At 40.7% G+C, this 16,027-nt stretch overlaps 1 protein-coding gene across 3 annotated transcripts in view; it reads left to right on the forward strand.

Moving 5' to 3' along the window:
• LOC135876804 (centromere protein F-like) overlaps nt 1-15,157 on the forward strand; it is a 104,462-nt gene extending 89,305 nt beyond the window's left edge. For 2 of the 3 annotated variants that reach the window (XM_065402143.1, XM_065402144.1), the window contains exons 7-9: nt 5,146-5,349; nt 11,043-11,144; nt 15,071-15,157. In XM_065402143.1, coding sequence (XP_065258215.1) covers nt 5,146-5,300 — 155 coding nt within the window. In that variant the 3' untranslated portion in view covers nt 5,301-5,349; nt 11,043-11,144; nt 15,071-15,157. The remainder of the gene's footprint in view (nt 1-5,145; nt 5,350-11,042; nt 11,145-15,070) is intronic. The other variant, XM_065402145.1, reaches the window with a different exon arrangement.
• Nucleotides 15,158-16,027: the final 870 nt, after the last annotated feature.

The raw sequence follows: 16,027 nt of genomic DNA on the forward strand, positions 1-16,027 counted from the left end.
TATGCAATTGAATAAAATGTAAATTCCTTTGAAAGTACATGTCACTCCAGAAAGCATAAAAGAAAACAAAAGGTGAACGAAGAAAACAGCTGACCATGTGTTTGGCTTATAATCTGCTAATGTCTATAATTTTCCAGTATTTGAAAATTAATTCCCATGAGTGAATATGTAGGAATTTAAGTGAGCATGCTTTATGAGTCCGAGAATATGCTTTGTCTTGATTCAGGGGAGGTACAAATGCAGATACTAATATGGACATAACATATGTACATCCTAACTAATTATGTTCTATAACAAAATATTCAGGTGAAGTTTTCATTAAAAACAATTGAAATTCAGTTTTGCTGGCTGGCGAATCGGGGGCTTGAGGGATTTAGTAGTAAGTGCTCAGAGTTCAAAATGCTTACCAGTGACAATGTACCATCGCACAATTTGCTTGAGTTTAGGGTTGTGAAATTCAGAATCTACAATACAAAACAAAACACACAAATTTCATGGACACTAAAACAAGGTACTACCATTTGACTTGCATTTGGCTACCTGACTAACTGGAGTTGGAGATCAGTCCTTGTTCTCATTTGAAAGCTGAGATTTCAGATGCTTTCGGAAGATGCAAAGCATTCTGGCTATGGTGTTCCTTGAGAAAGTGGCTGCTACAGTTATGAAGGAAGTGGAGAGAAGCAAGATAGGAATCTGAGTGATGTGACTTTAGGCTGAGTTTTCAAATGTGTGGTGAGTCTCATTAGCAAGAAGTTAGGTGTCCAACTCCCACTGACTTTTCTTTTTAAGCTCCTTTGAATCTCAATGCCTGATTTTTCAGTCATGCTACAAACGAATGTTAATGCCAGGGGAACGGTGGGAAAACATTCTTCATTCAGGCCATATTACAATATACATTTGTACCCCTGGTATTGGTCCCTCAGTCTAGTGGTTGCATTTTCATTGTGGCACTGAGTTCCAGATCTCAGTTTTCAGTCCCTGAACTATTCAGTTTTATTGGTTTTAGAACTCCCTTTGAGTCATTGTCATAATATATCACTAGAGATTAATGAGGGCTGTTGCTTTTATCACCCTTGTCTAATATTAGACATAAGAAATGGAATAGGAAAGATATTATGTATAAAATGAACCAGATTATTAGCAAATATTCCTTGTCAATTTGTAGATTCTAAGTTTGAAGAACTCCAAGAAAAATACAATAAAGAAGTTGAAGAAAGAAAAAAACTGGAGGCAGAGCTGAGAAATATCCAGATTAAAGTATGGGTATAGAGTATCTCAGCATTATAATCTCATTTAATGTGTGAAATGGAGAAAGGTGCAGTTCTTCAAAATTAGCCATATGATTTTTCAGGGAAACTGGTAAAATTAAATTTGCTCACTGTTCATGCCATTGAGATTAAAGTATAGATTTAAGAAGAGTAAGCAGTAGGTATGGTTAATTTCCTGGCAGCATTTCTGAAAAGTTAGTACTAATTAGAATACACAAAAAGGACTTTTTAAACATATTGTTGTCATGTAAATAATCACACAGTATTGGGGCCCTTAGTGCTTTAGTCAAAAACCCCATTCAAATGTTAGATGTATTGGAAAACCAAGTTCTGTAAGTACCAATAGCAGCTTTTTTGTATTTTTAGAACATAAGACTGGCCCTACTGGATCAGACCAATGGTCCATCTAGCCCATTATCCTGGCTTCCGGATGGTGCCAGATGCTTCAGAGGGAATGAACAGAACAGGGCAATTTATTGAGTGATCCATCCCCTGTCATCCAGTCCCGGCTTCTGGCAGTCAGAGGTTTAGGGGCAGAAAAATATCGGATATTAGAGCCAAAACATGTTTTTTGAGTCCAGGTATTTTGTAAAAGTAAGTGCAAATAAATGAGTCTCTCTCTTGTGTGTGGAATGATTTACATGTAGAATTCTTGCTAATGGGATCACCACACATTTGGAGATGAATAGAGCCCATAGTCTAAAATGTAGCTACATTTGTCCACAGAACACAAATGAGGATCAGAACTAATTTACAGTAAGTCTAGAATGAAGTACAAAAATGAATATTATGCATGTCAACAGCTAGCTTTACAAAACTGATCTGATCGTGAGGAATGTGCAGGGAAGGTACCTCAATGTTAATTGATAGGATGCCTCTCTTAAAAAACAAAACAAAAAACTTGCTCTACTAAATATAAGGAACCACAAGTCAAACTTCTTGTCCTTGAGATGCTGGCCAGCTTAGATATATTTGAATTGCAGATAGTACTCTCCCAACGCTCTTCAGCTGCCTGTGATGTTAATCGGCAAAGTATTCCAGTCAGTTGACTGCTGGGGGTATAAAAGCAGACTTGTGTGAATCATATAGTACTTTGTGTTGATGGATGATCTGTGTCGCTGACTCTGTTATCAAAAATTGTAACTGACAGCTTGACCAATTGCCCTATCTTATTTCCACCATACAGTAGTGAATTAATTCTCTTATGAATTGTCAGCTGTGTAAAGGTAGATATGCTTTTCCCCCCTCTTTTTAAATGGAAAATAAATCATTCTCATCCTCAAAGTACTAAGAGTCACAGAGAGATTGCTCGGCATCAGGCTTCTTCATCGGTGTTCTCGTGGCAACAAGAAAAGACACCAAGCTGTCCTTCATCCAGCAGTCAAGAAACCCCTTTAAAGAGAAGTTTTACTTTTCCCATTCTCCATGGGAACAAGAGGCAACTCCTAGCCACCGTGGCTTAAGATCAAAGAAGACAGATTTCAACAACAGTTTCTTTGACAATTGTAATAATTCTTCTGTCATCGAGCAATTAAAAACACAGAACCAAGGTATCTTGCAAGTGTAGTTATGACTTTAAATCTATTTTGTAAATAAGAACATCTTATTTTTTTAAAGATAATTAAAACCCTCTGTGTTTAAGGACTTCACTGAAGACTGTTTTATATATAAAATAGGGGTAAAATACCTACTCAACTTGTAAGATGTTTTGAGATCTCTGGGTAAAAAACACTATGTACATGTTTATTAATTATTTTATTGATTTATAAAGTTTTTCCAGTATGAAAAAATTAACTGAGCTAAGAAACTGACTTGTTTTATTATGGTTTTGAATTTAATTCTTTGGAAGATCCTGTAGAGTAATCTGTTCTATCAAGAAGTCATTTTTCATGGAGATCCTTGCCTGGTTAAACTAAAACCATAGTAGAATGAGCATCTGGAGCTTCTTCAACTGAGAAGTCTTTCCCCCCACCATCCCCCCTATGGCTACACTAGAGAGCTTAAGCTTAAGCTCTCTAGTGTAGCCACTCTAAGCCGATGGGATAGAGATCTTCCACTGGCTTAATTACTCCGGGCCCCGCAAGCGGTGGTAGCTATGTCTCCTGCCGACACAGTGCTGTCCACACTGACGCTTAACTCTGTGTAAGTTATGTCGCTCAGGTGGGTGACTAATTCACACGACTGAGCAACACAACTTATGTCGACTTAAGCTGTAGTGTAGCCATAGTGTCAGTGCAGCTGTGCAGAATATCCCCTTGGAAGTCTTTGTAAACATTTAATGAACACTATAGGATGAACCTTATCTTCAGCAGATAAGGTGACCGGTGACTTAAGGCCATTTCATGTCTTCTGCTCTGCCATCTGTCTTTGATCTTCAGATTTTCTGTCAGTAAATTTTGTTACATTGTTGGAAGTGTTTGGGACAGTGTCTGTATCCTCCATTTTTTTTTTCAGTGAATGGATGGGTCTCCTTTCTTAGATTTCTACTTTAATCCAATTAAGACAAAATCGTTGGCAAATGGTCTTCGGAAAAGATAATATTTAAATGGTAATGCTGTTCTGCAGGATAGTTGTCTCAATTCAAACACTCACCCTTTGCTTACCGTTAGTTTAAATGGGAAGAGTTTTCATTCAAGGCTTAGTTTATATGCACGGTCACATCGTAAAGTTAATTGCAAACCTAAGATGAAGTTTCAGCTTTGGAAGCCTGAAGGTTGTTGTTTTTTGTTTGGTTCGGGGGAGGGGGTTTGGGCGGGGGAGGAGGAAGGGGATGGGGCAGGGTGAAGGGTCAATGACTGAAAAAAGGAAAATTCTCAACTGCTATTGGCTGCCATCTGTTTGTTTGCAGATAGAGTACCAGTGGAATAGGTCTTCATAAAAGAATGATCAGATCATTTATTTCACATGCTAATAATCTGAAATTGATGATTACTGTTCTTCATGTGCAAAATTCCATTGAAGTCTGTGGAAAAGAAACTATAGATTCTGAGCCTCCCCAAACACACACACGTGTATCATGACAAAAGCAGTTTTGATTTTTAGATATGCAGTGTTTTAGTGATGTGAAAAAAAGACCCTATATTATATTTACTAAAGCCCCTTCCAAAAAGGGAGACATGCATTGAATAAGTTAAATGAACACTATTTGGTTACATTTGGCCCAAAACACAGGTTTGTAATAGTTTTTCTTAAGAAGCAGCTTTTTCAAAACTTAAGACCAAATAGAAATGTTTCAATAACGTTTTAGAAAATTCCAGTGGAGGTAGTTCTTCTAAACAAAGAGCAGTGATTCTCAAACTTTTGTACTGGTGACCCCTGCCTCTGAGTGTGCCCTCCCCCCCCGTATAAATTAAAAACACTTTTTAATATATTTAACACCATTATAAATGCTGGAGGCAAAGCAGGGTTTGCGGTGGAGGCTGACAGCTTGTGACCCCCCACATAATAGCCTCAAGACCCCCTGAGGGGTCCCGACCCCCAGTTTGAGAACCCCTGACAAAGAGCCTCTGCAAAATTTGTGGCCTAAACGCTGCGATGTTGTGCCAATGCATAAGAATCAGAAAATGAAGCTAGTAAAAAACAAAGTGAAACTGATCTACAGTCACTATCCAAGCTCAAAAAATAAACCTAAATTGTGCCAACTAGACTTTTAAAGGCCTTTCAATTTTCCTAATTTGATAATAGATGTTTAAATTTTTTTATATTGCTACATATTTAACCTGATAAGCAGTTATTAAGTAGTTATTTTTTTATTTGCATCTTATCAAGTGTATAGAATATGTCTAATTAGAATGTGTAGGCTGCTTTAAAGTACTAATACAGTAAATACCTTTTTAAGTAGAAGGCATCATATTAATCCTTTTTCTTTTAAATTAAGAATTAAGCTTTAGAGTTCAAGAACTGGAACATCTGCTACAAGATCAAGAAAAAGAAAAGAAATTCCATATGAACAAACTTCAAGAAATTCAACTCCAGCTGGAGAAAACAAAATTGGAATGCACAGAAAAAAGATTCTGTTTTGCACAAAATTAGAGATGAATTGAATAGAATGACAGCACAACATGATCAAGGTACTGCCCAGGTACTGTACCATGTTGCACCAGGCCTCTTCTGGCTGCTTTTATAATTATTGTTAGCAGTAGTGTGTGTCAAACATTCAGTCATATTTACAAGATTCAAGATACTTGAATAATGTTTCTTAGAACATCCTGAGGATAATGAATTGAAAGTATGCATTATGTTGGACAACCTTAAGTTCTTAATTAGCTTGCCATTTTCTGCAAGGGTCCAAGCACTTCTTAGCAGGTACTTAGCATCTTGCAGCCTCATGCCTTTGGGCATGATTCACTGAAGATCTGGAACATCTTCTCCAGTAGGGCCCTACCAAATTCACAGCCATGAAAAACGCATCACGGACCATGAAATCTGGTCATTTGTGTACTTTTACCCTATTCTATACAGATTCATGGGGGAGACCAGTGTTTCTCAAATTGAGGGTCCTTACTTCTGTGCTACCTTCAGAGCTGGGCAGCCAGAAAGCAGTGCCTGTTGGCCAGGCACCCAGTTCTGAAGGCAGTGCCCCACCTGCAACAGCGCAGAAGTAAGGGTGACAATACCATACCATGCCATCCTTACTTCTCTGCTGCTGCTGACAGTAGCTCTGCTTTCAGAGCTGGGCTCCCAGCGAGCAGCTACCACTCTCCGGCCTCCCAGCTTGAAGGCGGCGCCGCCACCAGCAGCAGCACAGTGGTAAGGGTAGCAGCACCGCAAACGCCCCCTCCCACAATAATATTGTGACCCCCCCCCCCACACACACACACAACACCTTTTTGGATCAGGACCCCTACAATTACAACACCATGACATTTCAGATTTAAATAGCTGAAATCATGAAATTTATGGTTTTAAAAATCCTATGACGGTAAAATTGACCAAAATGGACCGTAGTCCCTACCAATAATATTACATAGAGCAAGAATGACACCTGGTGGCCAATTGTGACCTTAAAGGGACACTGTCATATAGTTTAACATTTTCAACCTAAACTACCATAAATTCAGGGGAAAGTTACTTGGATTCTAAACTATCGCAGGCTAAATACTTGGGTAAACTCGAGTTAAGAATGAGAGTGCCTTACAATAAATTTGTAGTAATTAAAACTAACAAGTATTAACTTTGAATTTCCTGTATTTTTAAGTTAAACGTAAATCGCAACCCAACATTTAAAAATTTGGAAATGTATCATTAAGGCTCTCAAACAACCTCAACTCTGCCTCGTCAGTGACTCTAGCCTCTAATCTTTCTTCCTGGAAAATGTGTTGTTTTCAAGTCCTTCACATAAGAGTTTGCAAGATTAGGTCTCCATACTGAACTGGTGTTTTGATCAAGGGCTTTTTGTACTGGCTCTAGGACAATTTGTAAAAGCCAGTGTATTATCGGTTTAGTGAACAGACCACTGCTATCCCTTTGTAACTTTTTCCCCTTCGAGTGGTTATCCATATGCACAGTTTGCTGACGGTGTGCAATGTACCCCACTCACCCATGTTCAGAGTCTCATGCACCTTGAGCGGCCTCATGTCCTGCACCAAGGGCATAAAAGGGTGGAGCAGGCCAGCCGCCACTCAGTTCTTCTCATGCCTCCTGGCTTCGAGAAGAACATGGGCAGTGAGCAGTGCTAACAAAATAACTGGCTCTTTTCAAATTTGTGCATAGTATAGATAGGGCTGGTTAGTTGTTGCCCATTGGCATTTTGGTTTTTTAACCAGAATAGCTATTTCTTTCTGGTGCCAGGATGGCTTCTTCTAAGTCCCCTGGATTTACATACTGCCCATCAAACAAGGGCACTATACCCTTTAATGTTTGGCATTTAAAATATTTATTTTGTCTGGGGGAATATCCCTGGAAAATGTGCTATTTGCAAGTCCTTCACTTGCAGGACCTGCAAATCTAGAGAAGCCCTGCTCCAGATGTACTTCATGGGTAAAGCAATGAGACTAGCTTCAGGCCCTGGGTCATATCATCATAGAATATCAGGGTTGGAAGGGACCTCAGGTGGTCATCTAGTCCAACTCCCTGCTCAAAGCCCAACTTATGCTATCTTATGTCCGGACAAAGCGTCTTTAGGACACATCCTGTGTTCCTACTGACAGTTGTCACAGACTTACATCTGAACTAGCAGATTCATCTGCCTATATTTTTCTCTGAACCACCCGCTTCTAAGGCTGCTGCTATGCTCTCTATGTTGAATGTCAGACGTGCTTTGGCATGTTAATTTGCAAAGGATGAAATCTTTTAGATCTTCATCCAGTTAGGTGCATATATGACTGTGTGAGGGCCTGTTTAATAAGTGGTTAATATGGATTCTCCTGCTTCATTCAGCATTTATTCTACCAGAGCTTAGGCATCATGGCTGATATATTTCTGTTGTGGAAATATGTAAAGCAGCTAGGCTGTTTGGGGAGGCACAGTCTTCCCTACCCGGCCCTCCATACAGTTTTGTACCCCGATGTGGCCCTCGGGCCAAAAAATTTGCCCACCCCTGCTTTAGGGGCAGAGGGACTTGCCTACTTTCAAATGTTAGGCTGTCTTTTATTTTGATCTTAACTCTGAATTACCTTGGTTTCTAATGCTTGATTTTGTTTGTTTTTAATAACTGCAGCATTATTATGAATGTAAAAAAACACTTACATGTACTGTCAACTTTACTCACAGATTTTAATGATTTGTTTGGTTTGGTTTCTGCCTGGGGATTTTCTTCATTATTTTTTTAAGACATTTTGAAATCTTTTCCATGCAAAGAAAGAAAGCTGGCAGAGAGCCCCCGGTGTTATGCAGAGAACAACGGGGGAGCTAAGTAACAGGAAACATTGTAGTGCTTAGAAGTACGATAGGGGTTAACCAGTCTGTATTCCTCAGGTTCTGTTGTTACCAGGAGCACTGCAGGTTCTGGTGGAGCTTCTGAACTTTGCAGGCACTCTGAGTTGAGATTAGTGGAGAAACTCTGAGGGGCTACAGGAATTCCTGAGAACATGGGGAAGTTCAGCTGAATGTTTTGGCCTCTGCCAATTGCTGCAGCTCCACAATTTTCCTGTGCATTTGGTAAAACATTGTAGCTCATGCAAGTCATGGATTCCATGATTCTTCATATTTATCTTTAGCTTAACTCTTTTCCCATCCCCTTTGTGCCCCTCCATACACACTTAGATTAAAGAAGTTATGTTGCCATGGGGAAAGGGACCACCACATGTGTCTTCTGTAGATGTGATGGTTGTCACCTACCCTTTGCTGTCAGGGTTTTTATATATGCATGCAGATTCTGCTGCCTACTTAAGAATGTTAGAAAATTCTGCTGCTTCCTACATCCTATATACAGGATGCTGAAGATTATACCATCATATGAATGGGGGTTAAGAATTTCCCTCTGGAGAGGTACGGTAATGGCTGTTCTTTGCTACCTCTGTGAGGACCCCATTGAGAGAAGGTCTTGGCTGGGAGTAGGTTGAGGCCAGGGACATTGAGCCAATCCAGTGTTATTACCATGTTTGTATACAGATGTTCAAGTAATTTAACAATGAGAACTTTTGACCTGTGAATAGGCCCTCTCCACTTCAGTGACTGATAGCAAATTGCAGAGGAAAGATTGATTGGTTGCTACTTCTGATGTCACAATGATGCTACTTATGAATCACCTGAGTTACTGAGCAAATTGCAGAGGAAAGATTGATTGGTTGCTACTTCTGATGTCACAATGATGCTACTTATAAATCACCTGAGTTACTGGCATAACTCTGTCACCATAACCTCTAGGTGTGACTGTTAAGAGCTTTTCTTATTACAGTCTAGCTTCTTTAAATGAGTTGGAAATCTGACTGAATTACAAATTATATTATTAAATATGGAATATATGAAGAGTCTGGGGTGGGTTGCCACTGGAATATTCAAAACCCAGAAAAAGGTGAGAGAACAAGTGGTGAATTTTATTAATATTGTGATTTTTTTTTAAATTGTTTTCTTTGGCAAAGTAAGAAACTATTTGATGCAGAAACTTAATGTCATCTAAAGTGTAACTATGCTAAACTTGGAAAGTAGATACATTTATTACACTGTGAAACAGGGATTTTTAGTTCCACTTTAAATGCCAATGTCAACCTGTTGGGTGAGAACCAAATCCACTTCAATTTAGGCTGAAACAATTTATTTTAGCCTTTATTATATATGTTTTCAGAAAATGCTACTATCACCTATGAATTACATGAACATTCAAAAAAAGATAAGGCAAGAAAAGGAAATGCTCAAGTTATCTTTCTTGGGGACAGGGTGACTCTTTTCAAATCTCTGCTATGCTTGGCTATTTTTCCTCTGTATCTTCTCCACTATTATGTCAATCATCTATTTTTTTAATCCTCTGTTCTGTAACTTTGCGCAGACTCAGTATAGCAAGCTACCTCATCTGTGTCTTTATCCGTATATATTCCACTCTAACCCCCTAATTAAAAGATTCTCCTGCATAAATCACAATAACTAACCCAAATTAATACATTTTTTGCTTATTCTGCTTAAACTTACTTATATCTGTGTAGTTCCCAATGCATCTATTCCTTGCTGTCACGCTCACTGGCTCCATGCAGTTGTACTTACATTACAGCAATTTTTGTCTTTTTACTCATCTGTTTTTGTGGTCTTGAGTTTTTACTTGTTAGCTGGTCGAATGGACGGGTGGAGGATGAGGGATTGTACCTGACTTACTGAAAGCTAACAGCTCTCTTCTCTACCCTGCTATCTGCTTGGTCAAGAACTTTATATATGAGACACACAAACCAGTTTTCTGATTTACAGACTGTTTCAGCGAAATCTGATGATCTAAAGCAGCAGAAATACATACAAAAAGCAAACATTCCTTCCTATTTTCTTATAGTATTATATATAATAATTTCTCTAACATTACTTAGTACATATTTGACTAACACAATTCATTACACAATTCTCCAGCAAAGCTTAACTATGTATGTGCTTGCTCATGGTGGCTGTGAATACAATGAAACTGTAAGAGGCAAAGGAGCAACGGTAGTATTGTGTTCTGAGAAAATGTATAGTAGTGTGCTCTGGGCAACTTTCAGACTTTTATCAGCAGATTGTTTTCACAATAGAAATTACACTGGGAATTTATTAAATGGGGTTTCAGTGTACTCTAGTTCTTTATAAACCACCAAAATTACAAGCAATATATTATTTTAATAAAATGACAGATAAACTGAAACACTTCTAATAGGAGAATTTCCTCTAAAAAGGAAATTCTTAGCATATTGATTTTCAGTTTAAAATTTCAGTCTAACCTACTTTAAACAATGAAAATTGTTCTGTTCTTGCTGTTCAAAATAGTTCACTAATTTTTTTCAGTTGAATCAATGTGCTGATTCACTGTAAATTGAAAGTTGCATTGAATTTATCTCCTGTGCCTAAACACTTCTAGTTTTTTTTAGTTTTTGCTGCTCATTTATTGAAACTTAGCACACACTTGTACTATAGCCAAGTGTAATCTGTTATCAGTTTGGGATGGGATACCTGTGTGGGTGTTCACTAGGTCATGGAAGACTGTAAGCAGTTTGGGGGCAGAGACCATGACTTCCTTGTATGTATGTGTGTTTTTTTTTTTTTTTTAACAGTGCCTACTAAAGTGGGGTTTCAATCCTGATTGCGGGGGCGGGATTGCTATTGTAGTACAAATAATAAATATTCCCCTTGCATCACTGTGATTTATGATTAAACTTTTTATAGACTGAAATGATGGAGGAAAACATGAAAAGATTACTGAAATGGCAAAGCGAAGTTGAAATTAATCGTCGCTCCTTAGAAGAGAAAAGAAAAGAACGGGAAAAGGTAAGACAAGACCCATTTTTTCACAAGTTTAAAGTTGCCTCCAGACTGCTGTTACCAGAGTGAACAAGTTGTTCATTGAGTATTTGTCCATGTAGATCCCACTCTAGGTGCATATGTGCCTCAGGCACGCAAGATTGGATTCTTCTTCTTTGAGTGCTTGCTCATGTCGATTCCATATTTGATGTGTGCGCACCCCCTAGGGCCGGCTTTGGCAACCTCTGGAGCCCTGTGCTTATGCGCTGGTACATTGGGCCCTGCTGGCCCCATGCCCTCTCAGTTCCTTCTTTCCACCAGTGACGGTTGTTGGAACGCTTCTTGTTTTCACAAGTCCGATAGTGGTTTCTCTAACTTTGGACTCTGAGTTTTTCTTGTATATCGTTACTGTAGTGTTAGTAGTTAGTATTTAGGAGCGGAGTCCCATTAGGGACATAGCCTCAAGGACGGGGTATGCCCCGGTCCCTGGGGTTTAAGCCATGGGCTGGGTGCAGCAAACCTATGTCTATTAGTGACCTGAACACGAGCTGCCTTAAGTGCCTCAGAGAGGCGCATATTAAAGAGAAGTGTAGGATCTGCAAAAACTTCAGACCTCGCACTCTTAAAGACAGGGATATCTGATTAAAAGCCATGTTGATGGAGGCTGCCCTGTGCCCTGCGTTGGAACCATGCCGCTCCAACTCTGCATCGAGCACCTCGGCATCATCAGCACTGGTCTTATGGGCCAGAGCCCTCAGCAGGCCCACCATCGGGTCCCTGGCCATCCACCCAATGGCCACCCCAGTGTTGTATTGGACCCTTTGGGGGTTCCCTCCCATGCCGTGCTCATATTCTCTCCAGGCACCCTTGGTAGTTTCTGAGGGCCAGGCCTTGGCTATGCCGAGGATGAACCAGCTGCAACACTCATGGCTGCCTCGTTCCCTGACGAGGCGGTGGCTGGACCTGCCAACCTTTTGCTACCCGACGATTTCCGTGCCCACCAGGAGCTGCTTGAAAGAGTGGCCTCCAACTTGGGGCTGGAGATTGTGGTGCTCAAGTGTAGTTGGCTACAGCAACTACACTTCCCCAAGTGAGGGACCTTCCTGGGACCAAAGTATTGTATTCCTGGACCTAATGATCTCCCCCCTGTCCTTGTTAGAGCCTTTATCACCTCTCTATCAAGACAGGATTTTTGGTGGCTGTTATCTCCGCTCAAAGGATAAGCTAGATTTAGGCGTTAATGGCAGGACCTCTTTTACTATATTTCACAAAGACAAGATGACTGTTCTTTGATCTTGCCCTAGGTTCTTATTCAGAGTGGTCTCAGGCTTTTGTTTGCATCAGTGCATACACCCTCAGTGTTCCCCCCCAAACCTCATTTGACTCCTGGAGAGGCAAAACTTCATATGAGTGGTGTCTTTAGGGCAGTTTTCTACCACCTCCATAGAACAAAGCCTTTCCATAACTGGCCTAGAACTTTTTTTGTAATATTTGGGATAGGTCTAGAGGGCTCATTATTTCAACCCAGAGACTTTTGAAATGGATATTTGACTGCATAAAGATCTTCTGTGAACTAAATAAATTAGATCCACCTTCTCATATTAAAGCAAACTATACTAGGCCCCAAGTGACATGGGCATGCTTGAGGAAGGTTCCTATGTCAGAAATTTGCTAGGGAGCCAGTTGGAGCTCATTGCATACTTTTATTCAGCACTACTCCCTAGTTGCAACTACTAGATCTGATGCCCAGTTTGTTAGGGCAGTCCTGCAGTCTTTATGTAAATTAGACTCTTGACATCCCCCTCCATAGGGAGATAACTGCTAGTCACCTAAAGTGAGATCCATGTTAACAGATACTGGGAGACAAAACTCCAATTACTTACCTTACAGTAATTATGGTTCTTCTGGCTGTTCTGCCCACATGGACCCCATGACCAGTCCTCTTCCTCTACTATTGTGAAATCCATTAGTTTTGGGATTCTGTATTGGCAAAGAAACTGAGAAGTGGCTGGGCCTGCTTTGCCCGCAGGTGTTATGTGTGTGTGAGGGGGGTGCATGTGTGTGTGCGTGCATATTAAGATACCTGCTGATGCTACACTGTGCACTGTCAACCCAAAAGAACTCAATCTCATGCACATGGGGCACATGCACACCTAGAGCAGGATCCATGTAGCCAAAACATCTCAAAAGAAACCAGTTAGTGTAAGGAAAATAACTTTTTTGTAACATGATATTCTGATTTTGCTACTAAGGGGCAAATTTTAGTAGCTCGTATTCAAATTGAGGGTAAGTTAGTGGGAAAATATTTTCAGTATCTCCACTCTGACCTTCCCGCTTTCATTTTTTTCTCCTTTGTCACACTCTCCCTTGCTACTTTTATTTGGATTTTTTCTTTTCTTTTAGTTTGGCAGCTGGATGGATCTGCATTTGTTAGTGAAACAATTTATTGGCCTACCACGAATTAAATTGACTAAAGCCATGTTCCCTACCTGTTGATAATAGTAGTCTGGTGGTTATAACTTGGTAAGAGGAAGTGAATCCGTATTTCTTCAAGGTAGGCTGGGCAGGCAGGCTACCAATTTGTTCCCCCCCAAATTATTGTTAGATGATAAAAAAAATCAGAAAAAAAGTGTGAACATTTTGCTAGTAATTGGCCCACTTATTCCTGAGTGTGACCCTCCCCACCTGCATTCTTCTGCTCCTGGCAGGCCAGCCCAGGGTAGGAGTGGGCCTTTGGAAAGGGTATGAGGGCAGAGAGGCTGGGGGTAAGTGGGGGAGACATAAAGATTTGGGGAAATGGATCACTGGGATCCAAAAGGGTTGGGGACTTCATAGGATGGGTCTCTGGCTGGCAATGAGAGTGGGAACAGGCTGTGGGGGTACTTGAGGACATGGGATGGAGCAGGTGTCTTGCTGGAGGATAGGAGGGTGCTTAGGAGAAAGCAGAGGGGAAGCACTAGCACTTCACTACCTTCTCCATCTGACAAACCTGCTGTGATTTGTTAGAGGGGAGTCCTGCAACTGCTGCCAAGAGAAGTTTGGCAGAGAGGTTTGTTGCCAGGAGACGCCACTAGTGCTTTCCCTTCCCTATCTTCCTCCACTTTCTGCTCCCCCACTTAGCTCTCTCTTTTCCTTACCAACCTCAACACCCTCTACTAAAAGTCCTGTGCCCCTCATAGCCCTATTCCCCCACATAAATCCCCTCTCAAATTCATGTAGAGCCCCAACCATAAGGACCGTAGGCCTGGGAAGAAGCCTCAAAAACTAATTATACCTGGATGGATATCTACTTTGCATCTCCTAAAGATTGCAGGAGATGGGCTAGATTCCTAAGGATCTTAGGAGGTGTGCATTAGTGAAGTTCTGCTCCCCCAGAACTGAGGCGGGAGGAGTGAATGCCCCTCTACCAAGCTTCTGTTGCTACTCAGTCTTATGGTAAGTCAAAATGAAAAAAACTAAGGCAGTTTCCTCACAAAAAACATTTTTACAGCAGTAAGTTAAACATGTAATCATAGCAAAGAAGGGAATTTTTTCCCCCAAAGGATCATGATTATTGGGGATTAGTCTGGTTGCTTAGTTGTAATGCTCAATGTTGTTATGGAGATCTACTTTTGAATTGATATATAAGCTTCATTCCATTATTTGCTAGTATTTTTTTGATCCACCTGTATTGGTGTAACAGATTCAGTAGGCTACTCTGATTGGCCAAACTGAGTCATGGCCATTAGTGGCCATAACAGAATTTATGCTTTACTTAAAAATGGTTTTTAAACTCTTTTTGCTTCTGTAAGAGAGGGCTTTAGTGTAATTAGTAACTATTTACAGAGACTATTTACAGTCCCTCCCCCATGTTTTCCAGTGTTAATAGTTATAGTAACTTGACTAGAAACATGTAACAGGAGTGTGTTTCTCTCCCCTCCTCCCTCCCCCTCCCCCATCTTCTACATTTCTAGGAAGTATTACGTCAGCTCCGTGCCTTAGAGACAGTGGCTCAGCAGGCCAAGGAGATCATACTGAACCAGGACTTGCAGCAAGCCAAGCATGAGTACCGTGGTCTACGGGCAGAATTTGACAACGTAGGATTTTTAATATCTGAACTATTCAAATGGAAGTGGTGATGCTGAGTTTTTATTTTATGTAAAATTTTAACTGTCCTCTTTTTTGTGTTTAAAGCTCTAGACATGACTAATATTTAAGTGCAACTAAATACATCCCAGGTCAGAGCAAGCTGCGATATGTTCCTGTCACAGGGTGAGCTGGTCCATTCAAAGACTGGGGCACAGCTGCACTTTTTCTCAGGTTTAGCCCATCTCCCTGTATGATGGGAATGAATACAAGGGTCATGTGACAGAAGCATGCATCTAAACCAGGCCTGCTGGTTTAGATGCATGGTAGCCTGTAGTCATTCAAGAGAGAGACACCCCCCCCCCACGCCCCAAAAGTTCAGAGAGACACTCTCTCTCTCCTTAGTTCCCAGGCAGAGAGCCTGTGAAGAGGACAGGTGACAATTTTCCAGAACTCTAAGGCAGAAGACTTTTGGGGGAAGAGATTTACAAGGAACTGGAAACTGTGCAGGGATAAGCCTCCATTGATGGACCTGCAGGATGCAGAAATCCCAGCTAGGAGAGGGGCTGGACTGCAGGGATGGGCATGTTCTGATAAAGACCTGGAAAAACTTGAGGCATTAGAAATGGAAAGGAATAATTGAGGCTGGTCAGGGTATGTTTGAGTGTTGTGTTATGATAATAAACCAAACTGGAAGAGAGCACTACTGTAAAATCGCCACATGTGATAGCTGGTTTGATGCAAGATTGAAGGTAAACTGAGGTAGCAGATGGGCCCAAAGGCAGTTTGGGGATAATGCCCTGGAACCGTTCCCTTTAGCCTTGTTCGGATTTGAGCACTGATTC

This window comes from Emys orbicularis, chromosome 3 (assembly GCF_028017835.1).
Source record: "Emys orbicularis isolate rEmyOrb1 chromosome 3, rEmyOrb1.hap1, whole genome shotgun sequence".
NCBI lineage: Eukaryota > Metazoa > Chordata > Testudines > Emydidae > Emys > Emys orbicularis.